The sequence below is a fragment of the Anomalospiza imberbis genome, chromosome 4 (assembly GCF_031753505.1).
Source record: "Anomalospiza imberbis isolate Cuckoo-Finch-1a 21T00152 chromosome 4, ASM3175350v1, whole genome shotgun sequence".
Lineage (NCBI taxonomy): Eukaryota > Metazoa > Chordata > Aves > Passeriformes > Viduidae > Anomalospiza > Anomalospiza imberbis.
Window position 1 is genome coordinate 27,345,793 of NC_089684.1, and position 22,253 is coordinate 27,368,045.

At 42.8% G+C, this 22,253-nt stretch overlaps 1 protein-coding gene across 5 annotated transcripts in view; it reads right to left on the reverse strand.

Moving 5' to 3' along the window:
- Positions 1–3,093: 3,093 nt before the first annotated feature.
- Positions 3,094–22,253, reverse strand: part of HERC3 (HECT and RLD domain containing E3 ubiquitin protein ligase 3) — a 44,073-nt gene continuing 24,913 nt past the window's right edge. The window contains exons 7-24 of one of the 5 annotated variants that reach the window (XM_068187613.1): positions 21,873–22,033; positions 21,288–21,364; positions 20,391–20,515; positions 19,789–19,848; positions 18,049–18,160; positions 17,321–17,510; positions 16,042–16,205; positions 15,477–15,590; positions 14,191–14,214; positions 14,016–14,105; positions 12,986–13,156; positions 12,216–12,359; positions 10,786–10,952; positions 9,633–9,699; positions 8,419–8,501; positions 6,164–6,347; positions 5,357–5,459; positions 3,094–4,921 (exon numbers count right to left, since the gene is read on the reverse strand). In XM_068187613.1, the coding sequence (XP_068043714.1) occupies positions 4,713–4,921; positions 5,357–5,459; positions 6,164–6,347; positions 8,419–8,501; positions 9,633–9,699; positions 10,786–10,952; positions 12,216–12,359; positions 12,986–13,156; positions 14,016–14,105; positions 14,191–14,214; positions 15,477–15,590; positions 16,042–16,205; positions 17,321–17,510; positions 18,049–18,160; positions 19,789–19,848; positions 20,391–20,515; positions 21,288–21,364; positions 21,873–22,033 (2,245 nt within the window). In that variant the 3' untranslated portion in view covers positions 3,094–4,712. Of the gene's footprint in view, positions 4,922–5,356; positions 5,460–6,163; positions 6,348–6,755; positions 8,502–9,632; positions 9,700–10,785; positions 10,953–12,215; positions 12,360–12,985; positions 13,157–14,015; positions 14,106–14,190; positions 14,215–14,814; positions 15,110–15,476; positions 15,591–16,041; positions 16,206–17,320; positions 17,511–18,048; positions 18,161–19,788; positions 19,849–20,390; positions 20,516–21,287; positions 21,365–21,872; positions 22,034–22,253 lie in introns of those variants that run through there. The other 4 variants (XM_068187611.1, XR_010998205.1, XM_068187612.1 and 1 more) reach the window with 4 other exon arrangements.

The window sequence follows — 22,253 nt, forward strand, 5'->3', positions numbered from 1 at the left end:
GCAGTCTTCCTGGAGTGACAGATATGGTTATGTTGAACCAGTGATCCTGTAGAAGGGTGTAGTTTTCCTCTGAAGGTCCAGTGGTGGTGTAGATGGACCTGGTATGCCTCTGGGAATCCAGTGGAAAAAAGGCTATTTGTAGTGCTCCAAAACTCAGATTATATCCAGGTAGGAATGCTTGGCTCCTCCCACTGGGCAGAGCATCTCACAATGGGATGATGTAATTTTATCAGTCATGCTGTAAGACTCAATGGCCCATTAAGATATCCTTCTGGAGTCATGAGGGATGGGTCTTGGAAGAGATAAAGAACACTGTGACATGTGGTTTTAACAGTTGGTAATAGAATAGATACTTTTGGTTACATCTTGCATTGCAACCTAAGACACCCCCAACAGCTGGGCTTTTCCCCTGACAAATCTTGATAAATGATATTGTAGGGAACAGTAGTCCAATTTAATTTTAAACTGATGAGATTGTAGCATTTTCTGATGCTTAGTTACTGCTGTTTACATGGTATATTGCTAAAATTTCAGATAGTTTCTATGAAATATAAGTACAGTTATGCACTTTAGAGAGTTTATGTTTTTGAACTTTGAAAACTAAAAGTAACAAAACCTATTTATGGAGATTGTACATTAAAAGAAAAAAAAAAAAAAGAAGCAGACCTAGCCATCTCTCTTTTTGAACTGTTCAAGTCCTTTCCTGTGGCAAAAACAAAGCAAAACTTTAGCTGCCTCCTTGTGAAGGGAACTGCTAGTAAAGATTATCAGAAAGAAGTGAATTTTAGAATTCCAGTCCTGGAAAGACACATGCCAATGCTGAACTTTGTCCTGGGTTTGCAGATGCTGTGACTCCCCTCTCCCAAACCTGTGCAGGAGGAGGACTCCTGAGCACTAAAACGTAGTCTTTATCTCACACAGATTATTTAACTTCCCACTGACCACAAATAGCCAGAAATTATGTTTGTCCCACCACACCAAGTCAATCTAAACAAGAGCTGTGCATTTTGTTTGATGATATTTCTGTGCCAACATCAATGATTATTAACTGGAGAACATTAAATAAAAGACTGTGCTTTTTAAAAGGTGTGAAGTACTGTACAAAATTGTACTTTATGTAATATAAATAGGCTGTTTAGTGTAAGACAACCTCTTTCCACGTCACTAGAACAAAGCTGTCTGCTGTAGGATGGCAGTAGGGTCTGTCAGGCTCCCCATCCATGGGGGCTGCCTCAGACATACATCTGTGTTACCACACTGTGGTATAATAAATCATTAAAATGTAAATGCTGACCATGAATGGGTTGTGCACAAAATAGGATTGCAGGAGTGAAAGTCAGAGGGAAAACCTGCCATTCCAACAAGTTGCATTTGGTCTTATTCTGTTTACTCCTGAGTAAACAGTTGAATAATGGATGTTTCTGTTAATGGCAGTGAAATTAAACCGTTTTTCTTTTAATCATTCTGCTGATACATTGGATGTTATTTTTGGTGTGTGCAAGTTTCGGAGGGTAAATGCTGCCAGCCATCCTCCCACCTGAGGAGCTGTCTTTGGCGCTGTTTGCAAGTCAGTGATTGACTGCTGCTGCCAAGGTGAGAGCAGGGCAACCAGACCAAAATTGTTACAGGCCGAGTCAAAAAAAAATGTCTACAGGGATTCCAATACCTGGAGAAGTACAAAGTAACCCACAGGTGGTAGAAATGGACTAAATGGAGCAGAGTGGCCCTGGTGTACCATAATTAAATGTGCTGACGGCCGAGCAGGATTTCCCGGGCACCTCCTGTTTCTCCCGCAGGTGTTCAACTAAGGTTTTGGTGCCTTTGTCACAGAATGTGGTGTCAGACGCCCTTTGCTTGGGGGGGGAAGACACAGGAATTGGTTCTGAGAGTCCTAACTGGACAGCCCATCCCACACGCCCACTGCATGTCTTGGTGCCCTGTATTTAGAAGATTCATGGAAAAAGCTCTTGCCCTAGGAGAATGGAGTGGATTGACATCTCCAGCTCTTGGAGAGGACAGTCAAGTTTCACGAACTTGCATGGTCACTCACAGCATGGAGAGTTGGAACACTTACTGGACCTTGTATGGTCAGCAAGTGTATGATCCTTGTGCTTCCCTTTGGACACCTGCATGCAGGGAATCAGCTCCTAGAATAATGGATATGTACATACATCAAACAACACATAATTTTGTAAAAAACTTGGTGTATAGCAAATATTGGGGTTGGCTGAAGGCAGAAGCCAGTACCAGGGTGGGTGTGGGTGCCTGACTGAAAAAAAATTTGTTAATAATCCCTTTTCTTCAGACTGCATTTGGTGTACAAAAGCAACTTGGGAATGCATTCCCTAGCTAATGACACCTCAGTGATCTAGGCTTGGGTCTCTGTTTACATGATTTACGTAAAAGCAACTTCAAACTAAATCAATGGTGTCCTTTTCAACATAAATGGATTGAAAAACACTATGTGTACGGTTTGTGTTCTGTATAAAACAAGAGAATACAACTATTTGACTGCAGGTGTTTGGTGACAGCTTCTGTTCTGTGTGGGATGCTGCCAAAGATGGCTCAGCTCAATAAAGTGGCTCATAAAGTCCTCAAGAGCCCTGCCCCTCCGGTCTCCTGCTCCTCAGCTGAACAGGGCTGACACTTGCTACTGGAAAAGAGGTATGTGATGTATAAATATAAATATACACACATTTTGCATTTATATAATATATAAAACATATACACACTTAGCTCTGTAGTGTAATATGTGCTATCTACACTAATGCAACCCACTATATACACTAGATACAGCAGTAGCTAGACCTTACACAATAATACAGGTCACACAGTAATGAGCACACATTACGTTGTATATAAGAGGATATGTGCATATTCCTGTGTCTACATATGATCCACCTAAACAATTAAGTATGTGCAATATATGTGTCTAACTACACATGCATTTATGGAATGACTGAAGGCTGGTCTCAAGTCCAAGCTCTTCCTTGGAGGACTTCCCTTTGTCTCAGACAGGACAGGGGGAGAGGCAACGTTGGTGCCGGGAGCAGCCTCTCCTTTGCTTCCCGACACGGAAAGGCAGCTACTCCATCAGAATTAAACATCAAATTTATTGCATAATACTGTACTATGTACACACACATCGAAAATAAACATTTGATATAATTGTATATTTGTCTTCAATGCTGCATTAGAAAGAGGCTGGGGGGGCTCTCGATGTAGCCCAAAGCTCGTTTTTAAAAAAAAATAATCCAGAAGCCTAAAACCTTTTGTTACGAGGTGCAAAGTTCAATACTGTAAATTGAACATGGTGCATAAATACTATGTCCTAATAACAAGTCAATGTCAAAACCACCCTAGGCTTAAAATGAGATTTACATCAAGGTCTGAAAAATGGCAGGGGAGAAGGGAGAAAAAACATTCAGACTTCACTTAGTGGGGCAGTGAGACTCAGGAAAAAAGGACAAAACTCTCCAATTACAAAGGATAGATTTAGGTAGAGATTCTTCTACATTTTCAGTCTAATTCATACAGATTGTCCTTCAGGCCCCCTGGCAAAACAGCTGCCAAGTGAGAGGGCTGTTCTCAAACAGCAAAGTCAGCCTAACTGCAAAGATCAAACCAGTCTCCAGACAGGGTTATCACTCATGTGGGGATCTTCTACTCCTTTCTTTGACCTGACCAGACTGGAGAAATTCTACACACCTCCCACACTCACACACCCCTGCACTCGCACATCCACGCACACAGCTCCTCTGGACAAAGGTGGCAGCAGTAAAAGCAGCCACTTCACCTTGTACTGGTGTAAGAGGGGGATGGAAAAAGAGGGTGGCCCACCCACCCAGACTGCAGACTTACCAGGACAAAAAAAACACGAGGGAGGCATTTAGAGAAACCTATTATGATAGGCAGGGTTTGTCCTTCCACAAGCCTAAACACAAACCTCACTCCAGAGGGATTCTGAGGCTTCTTTGAGAAGCTTGAAAACAAAATTCAAGACAAGTGAGGAAAAACAAGCCAACCTCTGTCAACTATAATATTTTCCATGAGACATCCTGGTGCAAAAAGAACACCACTAATGCACCGATCTGGGGTCACAAATGACATCCCAGCCCAGTACCATCCACCAAGGACTGAAGGGCAGAGGAGATATTTTCATTCAAAGCAAGCAAGAACCAGCTTGCATTTAAAAAGGGAGGGAAAAGGGGTGGGGGGAAATCACAGCTTTTCAAAGAGGAGATCGCTATTTCATCCTCTTTCCACCATACCCTAAATGCAAAGAATATCAAAATATTTCAAATGAACTAAAAGAAGAGGTAAGAGTGTGTGTGTATGGGGGCAACAAAAGCAAACCACAAGGAATTGCCAGGAGGGCAGTGATGTTATGTTGGAGGGGAAGCAACAGAAATGCCCACTGAACTAGTTTTGTTCAGTAGATGAAAAAATTCAAAGCAAGAGCCTCTCCCTGCTGAAGCCCCAGAAAATACTGACAGCATCAGGCTGAGACTGCATCATCTCTATTATTATCATTATTTATATTTAGACCACCCCCCCAAAAAAAAAAAAAAAAAAAAGAAGAAAAGAAAAAAAAAGAAGAAAAAAAAAAAAGAAAGGAAAAAAAGAGTTCAGATCTATTCCCTTACAAAAATAAAGCCCCAGCCCATCGTTCTGTTGCTCAGCACCCAGGAGTCTGTGCCGGCCCCGCAGGGTCAGGCCAAGCTGAAGCCCTCGTAGTGGTCGATGGCCTGCACGAGGCGGGCGCTGAGGATCTCCTTGCTGCTGTACTTGGGCAGGTCCAGCAGGTTGTAGCAGGTGTGAGCCACGGGCAGGTACTGCTCCCCGCTGGGCGTCGACTGGATGATGATGCGCAGGCTGGACATGCCATAGATGGGAATGCGGTCACTGCCCGTCAGGAACACTGCAAGAAGCACAAGGGAGACCGGGCAGGTGGAATGGGTGAGGGACCTCCCACGAAGGCTGCACCCACAGGCAAAGTTCAGCCCCACTTGCCTGGAGCGGCTGAAACCCTGACTGGACTCCATGCACGGCCTGGAAGGCGCCCAGGGGAGCTGCAGCACAGCGAAGCCAGTGCCAGGCAGGAACACTGGCCTTTATCCTTCCAGCAGTCACAGAATCTGAGTGGCTGAGGTTGAAGGGACCTCTGGAGGTCCTCAGGGCCAACCCCCTTAGCCAACTAGGGAAAAAAAACCACAATAGAGGGAAGCCCCAGCTCTGACTAGCAGATATTGGTCACTCACACTGGATCACCCAACTCAATGCAATGAAGCTCTGCAGCCACTCCCACCCAAGTCTTTTAATTCCAGGAGATGCTACACCACTGCAAGATACTTACAGAGAAATTTCTTCTTCTTTTCCAAGGGAAATTCATGGAAGGTCTCCCAGAACATTCTCACAGTTGGGTGTGTGGCAGTGTAGTCTCCCTTATACACAGCGCTCTATTAAACCCAAAATACCACATTTTCAGCTGGCACTAGAAAGCAAAGACTAAGCAGAACCCAGACCTGATCTTTTCTAGTATCTGACATTAGATCCGTGCCTGCTAGCTTTGAAAGGGAATACAGGATGGGTGATGGGCAATGGCATGGCTCAAAGACATGTCAAGGGCTCTCTTGGCAATGTGAGGAAGGCAGACATTAGCCTTCTGCTTTTCAGCTAATTACAAGTGTGGAGAGCAATTCTGGAGTGCCTTTTCACAGGCTGAACTCATGAACAGGATCACACACTCTGCACTGTGAGTGACTTGCTGGTCTATGGATTTTGAGAGGATACAACCCTTTTTGGGTGTCCAGACTCCCCTTTGAACCCTTGCGTAGTTTTTGCCCTTGTGCAGTGGAGTTTTACTGCAAAGGTAAAACCCTTTGTGTCCTCCCTTCAGTCATCGATTTCATCCCTAAAAAAAGCAGATGGAAGTCCTTCTCCCTGTCCTTCCTCATCCTGAATTTCCTCCCTAAGCTTTATCTGTAGCAGGCTAGCACAGTGACAAACTTTTCATGTGAGTGACAGCAAGGTGTACAAGAAGCATGAAAAAAAAAAGCATTGTGGCTTATCCCATCTCCTGACACAGACTAATGCCCATCTCATGCAACTGCACAATCCTGGCACCTGTGCAAAATAAAAAATGGGAAGAAGGAAGCTTTACCTCCTCCAGTTCCTCCCAGTTGTAGTTACTGTTTCCAACTATCATGGCCCTGAGCTCTGTGGGCTGGAAGAGTTCCAGGACCTTCCCACCACACACTTTCAGGAAGCCAGTAGAAAAGGCTGTGTACCACTCTTGGATGGAGAGGTTGAAGATGTAATTTACGTAGGCTTCGACAAATTCTTCCCTAATGCATTGAGAGAAAGCAGGCAAAGGAAAGCACTTTTAATCATATGTCTAAGCACCAGCACTTCCAGGTTTTCCTGCTTCTGCTTGTAAAGTGTTTTGCAAACACGAGTCTCCAGCAGGCTCGACCCACTGCCCTTCTCTCACCAAGTCACTGCAACATGGACAGAGTGCTCAGCAGCAAGTGCTACTGTGTGAGGGCTTACTCCCTGGCAGTAAGGTGGCATGGGAGGTCCCCCAGGTTCTCGACCACCAGTAAAGCTGAGGAGGTTACAACTGGAAGAAATATTTTGGCCATTTGAAGGAGTTCTCACCACATAAACTATGCAAAAGCAGCAAGGGACAGGTGAGGAAGTAAAAAATAAATAAGGAAGCAGACTAACAAAACCAAAAACCTAGACTAAGAAATCATATACCAATTATTTTCCAGTGCATGTATTTTATTGTCATTTTCCCCACAGTCACCTGGGCATTAGGGCAGTTCAAGCTAATTAAGCACTGTACTGTTGCTTAATTCCTCTCCGGCTGTTACAGTCATGAACTCTGCATCAAGAGCAATTTATGAACTCCAAAGGAGAAAGGGAAAATGCAGACATTTCCTACTCTGCATTTGTCAGTTACAGCAATTCTGTCCATTCCTGGCTCCCAATGAACTTTCCTCACATGGGAAGGGCAGTGCCCACAGACACGCACACAACAAACTACTCAGGCCATAGGGCAGCAAATTGGTCCCTGGCCTCTAAATGTAGAGGTGGAGGAAGTCATTAAGCACTGTAAGGTAAATTGACAGTCATGTCTAGACTTGGATTTAGAGGTTAGCTTGAGTTCAGAACTACAGTCAGGATAAAGCAACTGAATTTTGGAATGTTAAGCTGGTGGAACTACACACTAGCCTTTCTCCTTAAGGATTTTCTTCCTTTGTTTCCTATCCTGACTTAATAAACAGTTCCAGTACTTAACCCTGGTGCTCTTCCCAAGTGTTCTCACCTAACAGCTTTGTTCCTTTGTACTGGATGGCATACAGTAAAAAAAAGGCAGGTTTTCTTTTGAATGTATATGTCCACTAAAAACCTAAAGGGTTCTAACACTGGCATTTTTTATCTTTCCTTCACTGTTGCAGGGGTAGATTAAACACTCCTCTGGTTTACCTGAAGTCCATCTTCTCTTTGCAGGGAGACAGAAACCCATGTGGGTTTTGCATGGAGGCAGTTCTTTAGCTGTGCAATTTCACCATTTTGGGGAGTAGTAAAGTAGGTAAGAAGTAACACAGACAAAGCTTTTGCTATAGCACTGGCTTCAGACACATTCAAAACCCTTTTAAATAATCAGATTAATAGGAAATTACTTCATCTCCAGCCTTGCCAGCAAGGTCTTCAGCAATCCTAGTACAAGTCCCTAACCATGCTGCTGACTAGTCACTGGATCACAATGTTTTGCCAGCAGAGAAAGAATGCGAACACTGCTTCAAGTAATAAAGGCACTTGTAGAAATCCAATTACAAGATTATAGGAAGAAAATAGTTCAGCAGCTGGACAAAAAAAAGGGGAGGCAGGGGGAATGGTAGCTGTGCTAGTAATAACTCTGGGGTGCTCAGTCAAATGGAAAGGGATCCAAGTACAGCAGGTCCTTCTGGCTGTGATCAGGGATAGGAGTCAGGCCATGCTCAAAGGAAAGTTTCCGGCTCCAGAATTAGGAGTACAAACAAGTCTGCCAGGCTCAGTTTTGTTGGTTACATACAGTTCCTCTCTAAGCCATCAGATGTATAACTGTGGGCCAAAATCATATCTCAAATGTCTACTTAAAATGAGAAAAACTACCAAGGGTCTATAGAGAGAACTTTTATAGGGAAGATGTCAATCCAAGCGCACGGTACATTTTACAAATATAGGCGGAATGATGAAAACCTGATTTTTGTTCAAGTTCCACTAGTGCCCAGTAACTTTTGAGCAACTGGTTTTAAAATTTGTTTGCAGTGACTGCTAATTAGCCCCCACATCTCCCTTCAGCCAGGGTTTCTGTGGCACATGACTTCACCATAAGCACAAGTCCATCCCCACAGTTGCCCCACTTGCCTATTGTCCTTCTGCACTAAGATTTTATCTCCATCTTCAATCAGGTTCTTCTGCTCTGTCACACCATAGCTTTCCCTGCAGATCTGTACAAAAACAGGAAATTAATTTTACCAGAAGTATTTTCCAGGGAATGTGCCTATAAGAAAGACAGAGTCCAGCTGAGGACTGGCATGTAAAGGGTGGGCCAGAGACAATGGTACGTGCAGAAACTTCTATTCTCTGCTCCAAGTACCCTGCATACTTCACCACCCTCCATCACCTACATTTGCTGCTGAACTGCTATTAAGTTGTGAACTTAGAAAGGAATAAAAATTATTGTAGGTAAATTTCCTGGGGGAAAAAAACCCCAAGAGACTGGTAACTAAAAACTAACTGGTTTTAACTAAGCACACAAGTTCTGGCAATAAAGAGGACTCCCTTTTTTAACAGAAAACTGGGTGGGTTAATTCATCTTCTCTAACTGGAAGAATAAATGACACAGACATTTTCCTACTTTTGCCAGCCTAGGATGGCACCAGTACAACCCTACACTCTGTACACTAACTGGTTACCTGAAAAAATACAAAAGGGCCAATTTTCAAGTTGCCATAGACAAAAGAGGCCCTTATATGTGAAAAAGAATTTGAAGAAGGGTCTCTTTTGTTACTTTAAAGGTATCCTTTTTTTTATACAGCCTGCATTACCATCACTATGGCTTCATTGCCTCATCCCAAATTACAGCTCTGTGCTGCAGGAGACACAGTGGGATGCAGGTCTGACTCACTCCAGAGGTAAATTTGATCTAAGAGAGTCTGTGTGCTCTCATTCATGCAAAAAGGAAATGGGAAACACTCTCCTTGCTCAGCAAGGTTCTTCACATTGTGGACCAATTTTATGGTACCTTGTTTCTACCACAGGACAGGCCTTAGACAGAGAGTCAAAAAATGATCCAGGTCAAGATGAAGCCATCACTCACAACCAGTTAGAGCATCAGGTCTTTGAACAGTGACAACAAGGCTATTTTGAAAACCACTCAGCTTAATCTACTTACTAGCTCAGTTTTTAGGACTACATACATACAAAAGAAGAAGGGAATTGACAGCAAAGAACATTTTAACATTAGCATGGTCTAAGTGCTATAGGCATTTGGAATCAGACAGAATACACATGAAAATATAAATAGGCTTCAACTGTACCACAGTAATCAGAAAGTTGGTATGTCAAACTTGTCTTACTGTAAAATTCAAACAGAATGTCTCCTCCACATCTTCCCCAGGGTAATCTAAAAGTTGCTGGAGACTCCTAAATTACAAGTAGGGAATGAAAAAAAAAATCAGAGATTTTAAAAGCCATACCTCTAACAGGGAAAACAAATTCAGCAGAAGTAAACAGCATCATACATCTGGGTAGTAGGATTGCAAGAGAAAGAATCTGAGTCACTTGAAGCAGTAAGAAATACATCTCAAATAAAGAGATGCTTTGTTAGAAGCAGGATAAATGCCAGTCCTCAGAAACTACCAATGAAGTCTATGACTACCTAGTTCATTGATCATCTTTAATGATCCTGGCTTTGGAACAGAATTAAATTCCTAGTTCTCAAGTTCTAATTCTATGTCATCACCACACAAAGGTCTGAGGGAGTGGAGGAAGAGACAGAGGTGGACTGTATCTGTATGCCCATCATACAGAAAATACTCTGCTATCCCCCCAAATCCTGCTGCTGTCTTCTTAGCATTTTACCTCATTATTGATAAATACAGCTGTCACTTTGTGTAGATGAATCAGATGGCAACTCAGAAACAGAAATAAGACCACAGTCAGACAGTGGTATCTTAACTTCCCAGTGTCAGGGGGAACCAGCATCCCTACGCAATTAGGTAGAAAAGATTCAATACACCACTTGAAAAAAGTAATAATTTTACTCCACTCAACTTCTTCCTGCCACGGGAGCAGGTCAGAGCTGCTCTGGCTCATGGAAGGGACGATTCACAGCCCTACACACAGTTCCCTGCTTGTTTGTCTGAGCCTGGCTTGAGGGGAAAGGCTGAGGCTGGGATCCGGGATCACGCACACAACCACACAGGGAAGGGACAGGCTTCCACTCCTGCTCTCAAAGGGGATGTGAGAGGTCTCTTTTGGCTGTGTTGGTACCCAGTTTCTGGGGGTCAGGAGGGTGGGAGCCTAAGCAGATTGATCCAATAGCTTAGGGAGAGAAGTTGTACACAAAATTCACCACCAGCTCATATGCTTTCACAGTCACCCAAATTAATCGGTTACTCAAAAGGATCAAGAGGTGTTTTATTCATCAGCTTTTATCTAGTTTGGCACTTCTGTTTTTAGCTGGATGGTCTACCTTCCCAGAAAAGCTGCAAATTTTGATTTTCATACCTTCCTTCCGTAGGGGACAGCTCCTTCAAATCCTCTAGGCAGGGCTTCACATTCAAGAGTTTTTTGTACAGAGCCAAGGGAAAGTGAAGGTCTACCACTGTGAAATTGTAGATTGCAAGACCACATATGATGCCAATCAAGTGAAACCAGTTGTGCTCTACAAAACACTGCAAAACCACACAGAGAAATCCTGATGAGACACATTGTCACTGTGCAATGCACAGTACCCTTTCCTCCATGCACTAAGAAGCCAGACCCTGCTTTTCCAACTGGGACAAAGTCAGAGAGATCCCATCAGGTGCCACTTTCGTTGTAAATTTCTTACTGGTGTGCGTCACAGAAATTAAGCTCCAAAAACCATACTCTATTATTTTTGTAAGCCATGATCACTGTAGAAACAGCATCTTTTCACCTTACTTGCCTTTTAATTCCTTTTTAAATACCTCTGCATTTACACACTAACAGTGCTTCAACGTTTACAATCCTCTCCCCATTACCCATCCTATTTTTTATTAAAAGCTTTTGCACCAGCACAGTTCTAGCCAGGCAGACACACCAGCAGAGGTGCTAGCACAGGCCTCCCTCTCCTCACATACTGACTCTCATGCTGCTGTGTCAGTCACAGACTGGCTGCCCACATTCGTTAAGTGTTCCCAATACACGACTCATTTTCAGTGCTTACACCGTTATCACTCCTGGTGCCAAAAGACTTGTTTTATAGCACTGACATTAGGAGTGAATGCTCTGTAATGCTGTTTACAAGTTACAGAAGGTACCAGGCCACTTCCTTCCCTGTAACCCCTCCTAGCAGGACAGCCATACCTTAAGGGAAGACTGGCTATGTCATTCCCACCTTGCTGCCTACAGAGGTGAGGAGAAGAACATAAACGACCATCTCCAGTCATCTGACAGGTACAGATCTTGCATTCCACACTTCCAAAACTAACAACCTTCCATTACAAGCCATGTTCCTTGCTGATTAAGAGCTTCCTCACATAAAGCATTAACAACTTTAGATCCTGAAGGCGATAGTGATGCATGGTTAATTGCATTGGCTGCAATTATGTGAACAGCAAGGGAGGTACAGAACTCTAATGCCATTACCACCTAAACCTCTCACTCTGTAAAACAGCACATGACCATCACATTCATGATAATAAGAGTTCTATTACCTGTCACCTGACCCATAATACAAGTTTTATTATGGGATAAGAATAAAGAGAGAGAGCCAACTCTTTAACAGGCACAACCATGACCATTCTACTAAGGTTAATGGACCTATTTACACTAACTGAAAATACAATTCACATTGTATCATGAGTAGAAAATGGGAAGAAGAACATTTCTTTCCCATAGTTTACCACTAACTTCCTTGTCATTTAAATGCAGCATATTATTGCAACCTGCATGTACAGAGGGCAAGGGCTTACCGTATCTGAAAACCACAGCAGGTTTGATTCTGGGTAGTAAGTGAACATGCCATAGATAGGGTTGAGTAGTTCTTTTAACAACAGGAGGAAAAATTCCTTTGTCACTCCTCCAGCATCAACAGCTTCCTCACCATCAAAGATGACCTGTAGGAAAAGCAGGTCAGTGACAGGGATGCAGAGCTGAGACCGAGTCAATCAGACCTCTCTCTGAGAGCCATGCAAAGCAATTTGACCAACATGCCCAAACCCACAGCAACCCACAAGCTGGTTTCAGTGCCCTGCCTGCAGGGACAGAAAGGGAACAGGGGTGGCAAATAAGGTATTGTGAGAATGTTTAAATCCTCATGCAAATCACAAATAACCACCTGCTGTCCCAACTATCAAAGCAGCAGCATGACAGCAGCTACTGAAGATTGTGGCAATCTCTCAGAGATAAAACACATCCTATTGTAAACAGCCTGCTCCTGCAGAAGGGCAAAACAGAGACTGCATAACATCACAAAATGCTTCCTTCCCTGGCCCTTGTACACTCAACACACCAGCAGAAGAGAGCAAACCCTGTGCTTGCCTTCTTGTAAACTATCCATTGCCAAAGCACTTCAGGGTTCAGAAAAAAAGACTGAATCCTTGCACTGACTAGATCAAATGTTCCTGTGTGCAACACCTATGGAGAAGTTAGTGCACACTGGTGAAGAGGTAATGTGAATGGCTGAAAGGCTGCAGAAATGTTTGCTAAATGAGAGGGTGCTAAAGATATGGGGGAAACTTACTTTGAGAGGTTTTTTCAAGTCAATGTCCGAATGGATGCTCAACTCCCTTAAAGCATCACCAACTAAGTTACTCCTGCGAACATGAAGTACCAGGAAAGGGCTTCTGGCCAGCAGAGGCTCCAGGGTGAGAAGCATGAAGACATTCTGCAAATTTGCACCATTTATTGCAACCTGTAAATAAAAGAGAAGTGAAAAGCAGCCAATGCCTAAGCCTTTTTTTCTTCCTATGAATAGAAAACAGTTAACAACTACATGCCTGGTGTTCCTTTCTGCCTTTTTGGTTTCTCCAGGGTTCAAGAATCCCATGCTCCCTCTGTACTGTCTGTGTGCCTGTATGCCCTGCTTATGTATGTCCCAGTGCCCAACGCTGTGCCTGTCTCAGGAGGGACCTGTGCAAGCAGTGCCTGGCGCTGGGACACTTCCACTGGCACAGAGGCCAGCTGCCCTTGTCACAGCCATGCTGTGAGCTGGCTTGGCTGCCACCTACAGGGTGCTGGAGCTGGACACCTGCTGTCAGCACACTCCTGGAGGGCACTGGGGCTGTGCCCCTCACTGCACCTGGGTGGGTGGGCTGCTGGCAACAGCTGCTGCCTGCAACCACAAACAGCATCAGCAGCTGGTCTGCAACACTCACCTCATTATTAGAAGGGACAACCACTCCTGCAGAAATTTCAAAGCAAGTGTCCACTTACCTGAATGTTTGTCTACTTATCCAGTCTTACAGCTCCTCATCTTACTACTTATCCTTGGATTATCTAAAATACATAACTACTCCTTCCCTGTACAGTTTAAATGCACATCTGGCAGTCCTGATGTTGCCAGACAAACCTTTTGAAGGGAAAGACACCAAGCACTACCTCTGCAGTATCCAAGGCAAAGAGGCCCTCCAGCTACACTGCTTTCCTGTATCATGGAAACAATAAATTGTTGCACATACCAGCTCCTAGTTAACACCCTTTCCATGCAGGCACCATTGTAAAAGGCAGAGAAAAAGAAATATGTCAGGAAAATTGGGAGAGAGAACCATTACCTGCATCTGTAATTCTGCATCTGTCTGTAACATCTTGGTCTTAGCTTGAGCATCAAAGATGAAAGGGTAAGAGCAGAGAGTCACAGCATCCTGCAAGAAAGACAGGCAAGATTTGTTCCTATCCACAGCTTCCAAAGCACTTCTTTAAACAAGTCCTGAGAAACAATTTTCTTACCTGCATGATGGATGGCCTTACTTTCTGTGAAAGAAAAAGAGAAGTATGAAAATCTTTTACTCTTTCAATTTTGTGTCTTGTGGGTTTTTTGGATGGACTAGTCCAAAGGTGACCCAAAGTAAATTTTCCTCCTTTGGGACCAACAACCCATTTTTCTTCCTATTAAAGAAAAGCATGGGAACTTCCTTCTCAAGAAAATGCACAAGTCTAATTCAAAACATGAACATCAAACATTACTGAGAGGACTGACTGGCATAGAATCCTCTGTTGGTCTGCCATGGGTGAAACTTGCTCTTAAGAAGAGTAACAAATGCAGAAACCATATGAAACAACAGGAGAGACTGTAAGGCCACTACAAGGTGGTACAAGAACACCCCTGCAATGCAAATTACTCATAATTAACCATACTGACATATTTTTAACTGTCCCTTACATAAATTTAAGTCAATACTTTATTGTTCTGCTCACTAAAGGTAAGCACAGCAGCACTATTTAAATGATGGGAAGTAGAGGATGGGGGCACAGCACACACAACACTTACAAAGCCCATGAAAACACACACAAAAGTTATCACTACAGTCAGGTTTTACTCTTGCAGCATCCCTCGGCAGATGGTTTTTGGTGGGTTTTTTTTGACACTTGAAATTCCTTTCCTTGCTATGACTAAATAATCTCACTGGGTTCCCACACAGCATATTCCAGCCCTCAGTTTAGTTATCTCCTTTCTTACAGATGGGAAAGTGAGACATAAAAGAGGTGAAGGGTCTTACCCAAGATCACCCAGCAGGTTACTGGAAGAGCCAGGAATAGAACCCACATCTCTTGAGGCTTGGATCAGTCCCCTAGCCAGAACGCCACACTGCCTCCTCTTACAGAGCAACATTTTAACATCACTGGCTACATTATTCACAATACCTGCCTAAACAGCAGAAGTAAAGGGCAAAAATTATAGTATTAGAATACAGGACTTGGCTCCTGAGGTCTTGATTACATTAAAAGGATCCAGTGACTGAATTAATCACCTCCTGCAAAGATTGAATGGAATTCACATGAACAATCACAGAGACTGTTGCAAGCTTTGGTTAAATATTGCTAGCTCCAGCTCTTTAGACAGCCTTTTTATTTTTAAGTCAATTTTGTAAAGCACTCAGATCTGAGATATTTAACATATAGAAGCTCCTATACTGAATACATTATGCTCTGATTAAGGATTTTGGAAATACAGATCTACAGCCAGAGACACAAACATGGACAGCTATTTCATGACTATACATAAAACCTCTTACCATTCCAGCCTGGTGCAAAAACCACATGAGATAATCCTCCTGAATGTCCACCAAGCTGGAAATCTCAGGGATATAAAACTTATCATATTCCACGTGTTTAACCTTCTGATTCACCTAGTGAACAGAACAAAGGGATATATTCAACATATTTTAACATATTTTCAGCATTTTTCAGCTTTGCTTTCATAAATTCAGTTAAGCAGCCTGCAACAAAAGTACCCAGAATGTTCTGCAAACAATACACAATGTCTTATATTTTGGTGCAAACCAGGAAGAATCAAATAGAACCTCTTTATAACTTATTTTAGTTCCCTCTCCTCCTCACCCAGACCACCCAACAACAACCCAGTGAGAGCAGAGACCGTCAAGGGACAGGTGTTTGTGATGCCATTCTTTAGGGTAACTTTATTTCTAGTCTTTGAGTCAGGACTAAACCATCTTCAAGAACCTTGGACTTAGGAAAGCATCTTTCCCACAGTGTGACTTGATGGACAGCTCACAACTGGCCAAGGGCAGACAGGACTGAATCAACTTGAGCCAACACTTGTCCAGGCTGTCCTCTCACCTTGTGGAGTTTCTCCAGAAGCCTGAGAGCAGCTGTAATGTAGCTACTGAACAGGACTGGGATCAGCAGCGTCTTCCTTCCACTGAGGAGGTAAACCACTGCACCTTTATAGAGGTCCACAAGCCTGAGGAAGTATCTTGGGCACACCTGAGACCACCAGTTATCTGGAAAGCAGAGGACATCAACATAAACCTCAATCAAAGGCCAGAGTAACCCCTAAATAAGGGGTTACAACTGAAAAAAAGGGGAATATACCTGAAGACTCTTTCAAAAAACTTCCCTATTCCTGCCCTAGCTGTAGCAACAGGAAAGTGAGGCAGAGTCATCGAAATACCAGAAACAGAAAAGCTGCTCCCTTTCCACACCAGCCATTACCCAGCCCAAACCCTGATCAGGGTGAGAGCCTGAATTTGAAGTTTTTCAGTCTTTAATTCAAGACACTGTTTCAGGTATCTGGCATTCAGGATACTGTGATCTTTGGGCAAACATCTGTCTCGCAGGAGTAACAAGCAAAGAGCTGCCTGGAAAATTCTCTGTAGCACCACATACTTTTCTAGCAGAGGTCAGAGTTTGTCTCCTGGCACATCTGCACTAAAGGATTAACTCCCCCTCTTTAGAGAGGCTGATTTCTTTCTTGCCAAGGACAGGTAACCCTTACTTTCCCCTGAAGGGAGCCTGACTATTAGCTTCTCTCCTAGAACCAATCACCTGCAAAGTAAAAGCTGGTGCCTAGAATTCTTTTGGAAGTCTGAATGCATCACATGGCATTTTACATGATAATAACAGGTTTAGTACAAGACAGCCTTAAGAAACAGAGTAAGATAACAAGAACAGTAGTAGCTTAAGAAGTGTGAATAACAATCATTAAGCAGCAAATGTTCTGTCCAGTTTAAAATAAGCTCAGAGGAAAATATATTAGAAATTAAAAGACTCGGAAATGGGAGAAAAGTTTAAGTGTTCAACTTAGTCACAGACCAAGGTTTGTCTGCATCTTGTAGAGGACAAAATAATTTAATATTACACTTAGTATTCTCTTCCTACCTTATACAGAAAGATATTCTGAAGTGATCAATAGTTGATCAAATTTAAGAGAATAGGATAATTTAGTCTTCATGATATACAAAAATCTATGTTTCTGTAGAGGAACGCAAATTCATCTGGAACTGAGTCTCTGAATGTGGGTAAAGTAGATAAGGTAAATTAGATTAACCTCCCTAGTAAGTGCTGTTTGAAATGATATTTTACTTCTAAATTAAAAAAAATTTTAAATGACACTTGCCAAGCACTTTGCTGGGGTTGGTATCCAGGCGCAAAATAGCCATTGCTAGAGGAAGTGTCAGAGAGATGTAATACTTGGAGTCTTGGAACGGTGGGAATTCTGGGAGAATCAGATAGATCCTCATTGCCTCAACATCTGGTGGAGAGCTGGACAGCTGAGGAATCAAAAAGCTTTCAAAGCTCTTCAGTATCTAGAGAGAAAGCAAAACAAAAAAGACAACTTATCCTGGGTGATAGAGCACCTACAATGTAGACAATGTTTAAGAGCTGATGAAATGGCAAAACCCTGTTTCAGAAGTCAAACCCAGGGTGAAAAAACCCAAAGCTATAAATATTATAGCTAAAAGTGGCAAGGGGAACATGTATGCTTTTATCCCACAGCTCCACACTTGAGAAAGAAATTCTCTGAGTTAGAATAAGTTATACAACCATGAAGTACTCAATTCCTGACAGACACACAATAATTACAAATATAACATACACAGAGTTTATTTCAGCAGACATTCAAGTATTAAATGCCATGAGATTAAACTTGTTTTTAAATAAAAGCCTTGGAGACACATTTGAGGAGGTCAAAATCAGCCCAGGTCAAAGGAGAACTATAATTAAGTGTCTGGATTTCAGATCTGCAATACAACCTTTGCTCAACAATGCTGCTAGTATGCATGTGAGAGAGGGACAAAGCCTTAATTTTCCCCTCTGAATAGCCAAATCTCAGAAGTGCAATACCTGCTCTAGGAGAATGGAGTGCTGGGAGTTCATCAGCTTCTCAAACAGCACTCTCGTGGAGTTCAGATCAATCCCTGGGATCTTTGGACTGGTTTTAAAATGTTCATCAATTCTTTAAAAAAGAAATCACAGGCAGGCATAAGGTTAAGGAAGAGACCCCGTTACCTGTGTATTGACATGGCCTGAGAGCAAGCAATAGAGAAATGACCACTAGAGAATTCATAAGTCTAGAAACAAAGACTCTTCCTTCCAAATTCCTCCAGGCCTTGGTTAGGGCTGAGATTCTTGCAGAGAAACACTTCAAAGTCTTTGGTGTCCCCAGGACTCCTTCACTGACTTAAGAGCACTGTATATGACACCCTGAAGGAGAAGGCAGCTATTAAAGACAAGATGCATTTGTCAGCTTGATGGTGTGACTGTAAGAACATGAGGAGCTAAACACAGCCTGCTGCGGTACAATGGCTATTCCCGTAACAGCACAGGCTCCAGGCTGGAAACAGCTCCCCAGAGACACACTGTGGTACAGAGCACACTTGGGGCTGTGCTCTGCAGAGGTAGTGCTGGCTGTGCTTAGGCACACAGCCATGGGAAAGCTGCTTCCCCACTAATCCTGTAAGGCTAACAGGCCTACATGGCCTTAGGGCACGGGAGGGATGCACTGGGGTATTTCTGTCAAGTGCACCTTGACATAAGACTTCATGTATAAAGGTACATAGTTAAATATAGCCTCATTTAAGCCTTCAGAATTTAACATTCATTTGGCTGAAGATGTTCTGTAGAAGTTAAGTCCTGCACTAGCCAAGAAACCACTGAAGTGGAACAACAACTATATTTGGCTGATGAAGCCATAAACTCCACTCATTTCCACATTCGAAGGAGATGTGAAACTATTTAAAGTGACTCAACAACCTGCATACCTAAACAAGGGTTTTAAACCAACATGACACAACTCTCCTGATGCAATAACATGTCACAACACTAGAGAAGCAGAAAAACACCAGAATAATTAACAAACGATCTTCAAGCTGCTCTTGGAATGTATTATGTAAAGATTATTCAGAATAAGTAAGTTTTTCTTCACCTAGTTACAAGTCATTTACTCATCACATCACCAGAAAAATTTTGCCACCTCCTCATCTTATGCTGTTACCTCCTCAACATTTACAGACACAGCCAACATAAGCCTTCCCAACCCACAGCCTTTGACTCAGCTATGTGTCTTACAACCTTGTCACCACCTACTGTGGGTTACACCCGTTTGAAATTCCTCCTTTTGCAAGCAGGAGCACAAAACTTTCCACATGTGATGTCACCTAAAAGGAAAGGACTTCCTTGCTCCCCTTGATGTATTTTCAAGGACAGCCTGTGTGGAAGTATACTTTCACATGCACCAGCTAGCTCAGCTGGGTAAGAGACTATTCAGATACCTGGCATCCCTAATTTCCCTTAATGTCCTATTCCTATCCCTTTCTTCAAAGACATTTATATCTGTTCCATAAGGAAGAATAAGTTGTGGCAACTCCAAGAAATCTGTGCCACTTACAGTACACTCACCATGCACTCTTTTAGACCATTTGCCTTCCTCACCCAGTTCTGACCACCCCACCCCTTTAGGGAACATCCTCTGCCCTCATCTCTTGCCTGATCAAAGAAATCAAATCCCACTGCAGAAGTGCGTGAAGCAAAGGGATTCCAGTCTGCACGAAGAGAAAGCCATACATCTCAAAATGTGGCACTTACTTCTTCTCTAAGAAGCTTCCATTCCAGCAGGCAGCTGAGGACAGTATCTGAACAACATTACTGATTGCAGCAGGAAGAGAAAAGAAAACAAAGATACAAGTTATGAATGGATGCCTCACTAAATCTCTTCATCGCTCTTCCCTTCCTTTTATGGGAAACAGTGTCAGGATAACCCCTTTAGAGGCACAGAGGGCAAGACTTCATTCAGGATCATGTAAGGTCCCTCTTTGAAAGGAGGAATTAGTGCCTCCCTTCCACCTAATTCTGCCCTTCTCATGGTAGGCACACTGGGGAAAGAACTTAATCAGTCTGTTCACAAGTTCTTGTTGCTTCTTATTAATTTTAAGCACACAAGGCAGGACAACTTTAAAATAAAGTTCCCACCCACCATCTGCAATGCTGAGGCAGCCTCAAGTTCCTCTGGTTTTGCTCAGAAGCTCTCACCTGGCAGCCTTGTGACTGGCAATTCCTCCCCTTGGAAACGACCAAGAACCACACTTGAAAAGGTTGATAAATTTCAAGTGAAAGCATGGCACGGAAGCCAACAAAATTATTTAAGTAGAACTTTCAACAAAAGGCTTGTCCAGTGCCACAATACCTACTTGACAGAATTAGAACTGTTCTTTTCTAAAAGCTTTTGCCTCCAGACATCTATAGTTTCATCATTTATTAAACAGGTGTAACGTGTTTCATTTATGGTCCGGAAATCATCAGCAGGCAAGGAATTCTGTGAGAAGATACAGATTTCAGCAAAGACAAGGCTTGTAAAACAATTCCTTCCTATCCATAATCTCTGTTTTAATAAATAACTGATAGCTTCCTTAGTGTGGTCTCTGAAAAGGTTTGGTTAGAAATTTTGTGGCATTATTAAGAAGTCCAAAAGGGAAGGTATGAAAAAGTTTGAGGGAAAAAAAGATCCTCAAATACATTTTAAAAAGAGGAAAATAAAAGAATCAAAATATAATTTCCTAGATGTACCAAAGCCCTTGTAAATACTGTCATATGTAACTACAGGCTTAGTACAGTTATTTTAGACCTATTTCCATGCCTCAAAAGTTTATCCCAAACACTTCTTGAAAGAAAAGAGAAGACAGAAGTGGGAAAACCAATTTAGCATTCAGCCATCCATCCAGCACTGACTGACAAAATTCCACTGCATGTGGTTGATGGCTCTACACACCAACCATGCAGAAGAGCCAGTGCCACAGGTGGAAAGCAGCCTCCCGCTTCCAGTCTGCAAAGATTGGATTCACCCCCCCTGCTGATTGAACTGGAATCAGTGTCTTCTCAATGGCTTTGATGTGCCTCTAAAGAAAGGCAACTTTCAGCCACTGAAGTTGGAAATCCCTGTAACAACTCTCAGAGCTGGTAAGGTTTGTAAGGAAGAATGGAGTCCAAAGCAATACTTCCATTTCAGAAGATTTTAGCAAAAACAAAAGCTGTATTGTGAATGCTGGGACAGGGGAGAAGACTTGAAAAGATACTTCCATTTGGTTTACCTCGTATTTGGAGCAAAGCACAAAAGTTTGGTCTCCTCCAGAGAAGATATGTTTAACAATGTGGTATTTACAGGCATCTGTTTGAGAAAGACACAGTTGTGTTAGAGGCTGATGAATGCAAAACCCTACTTATACTTTCTCCCCTCCCATTTGCACTGCCAGTACAATTACAAGGAGCACCTGGGTCCTTTGAAGGCCCTGCTGAAATCAGCTGGAACTCAAGCACTGTAGCACTTGCATAAGAGGTACGCAGGAGGGGAAAGCTGTCATTTTTAAACTGCAATAGGGGCTTTAAAGACAGAACAAAGTGTTTGGAACAGTATTAGTAAAGTATCAGTACAATTTCATGAAGTCTCAGGATTGCCAGATGCTGAGCTCTGCCATAAAAAGAGAAAGGGAGATAGCACACATTAACAGAGAGAGCAAAAGGTCACCCAGAAATTACCACAGTGCATTTGGGACAATAGGATGGATTTCTTTTGGTATTTCCAGAAATTTCACAGAACATTGTTAAGATGTCTTTAGACAGCCACAGATGAAATTATTTACGTCCATCTGCCATTTCAAATCGAGCACAGTACATACCAGGTTTCCCTGAGAGTTGCCCATTGTGAGCTGCCCAGTGACCCTTGACAGGAGAGGGACACTTCACATTGCAAGTGTGCCCTGTCCCCAGCTGGCCTCTTGTTCCACAGCCAAATGCATAGATCATTCCTGAAGAAGGCACAAAGGCTAAAGTGTGATGTCTGTAAGAGATGAGTACAGAGTTTAGGTCTTGTTTAACAATAAATTAAAAAAAAACAAAACAAAGTCCAAAACCAAACAAAAAAGCCTCCCAAAAACCAAACCAAATGCAGCCTAGAACTTACTCTCAAGCTGGTGCCAAGCAGCACCTTTACATGGGCACCAATGCTCAGTTTTTGCCACCTGCTGGCACCAGTTGATGGGATGGAGCCCTTTAGGTGG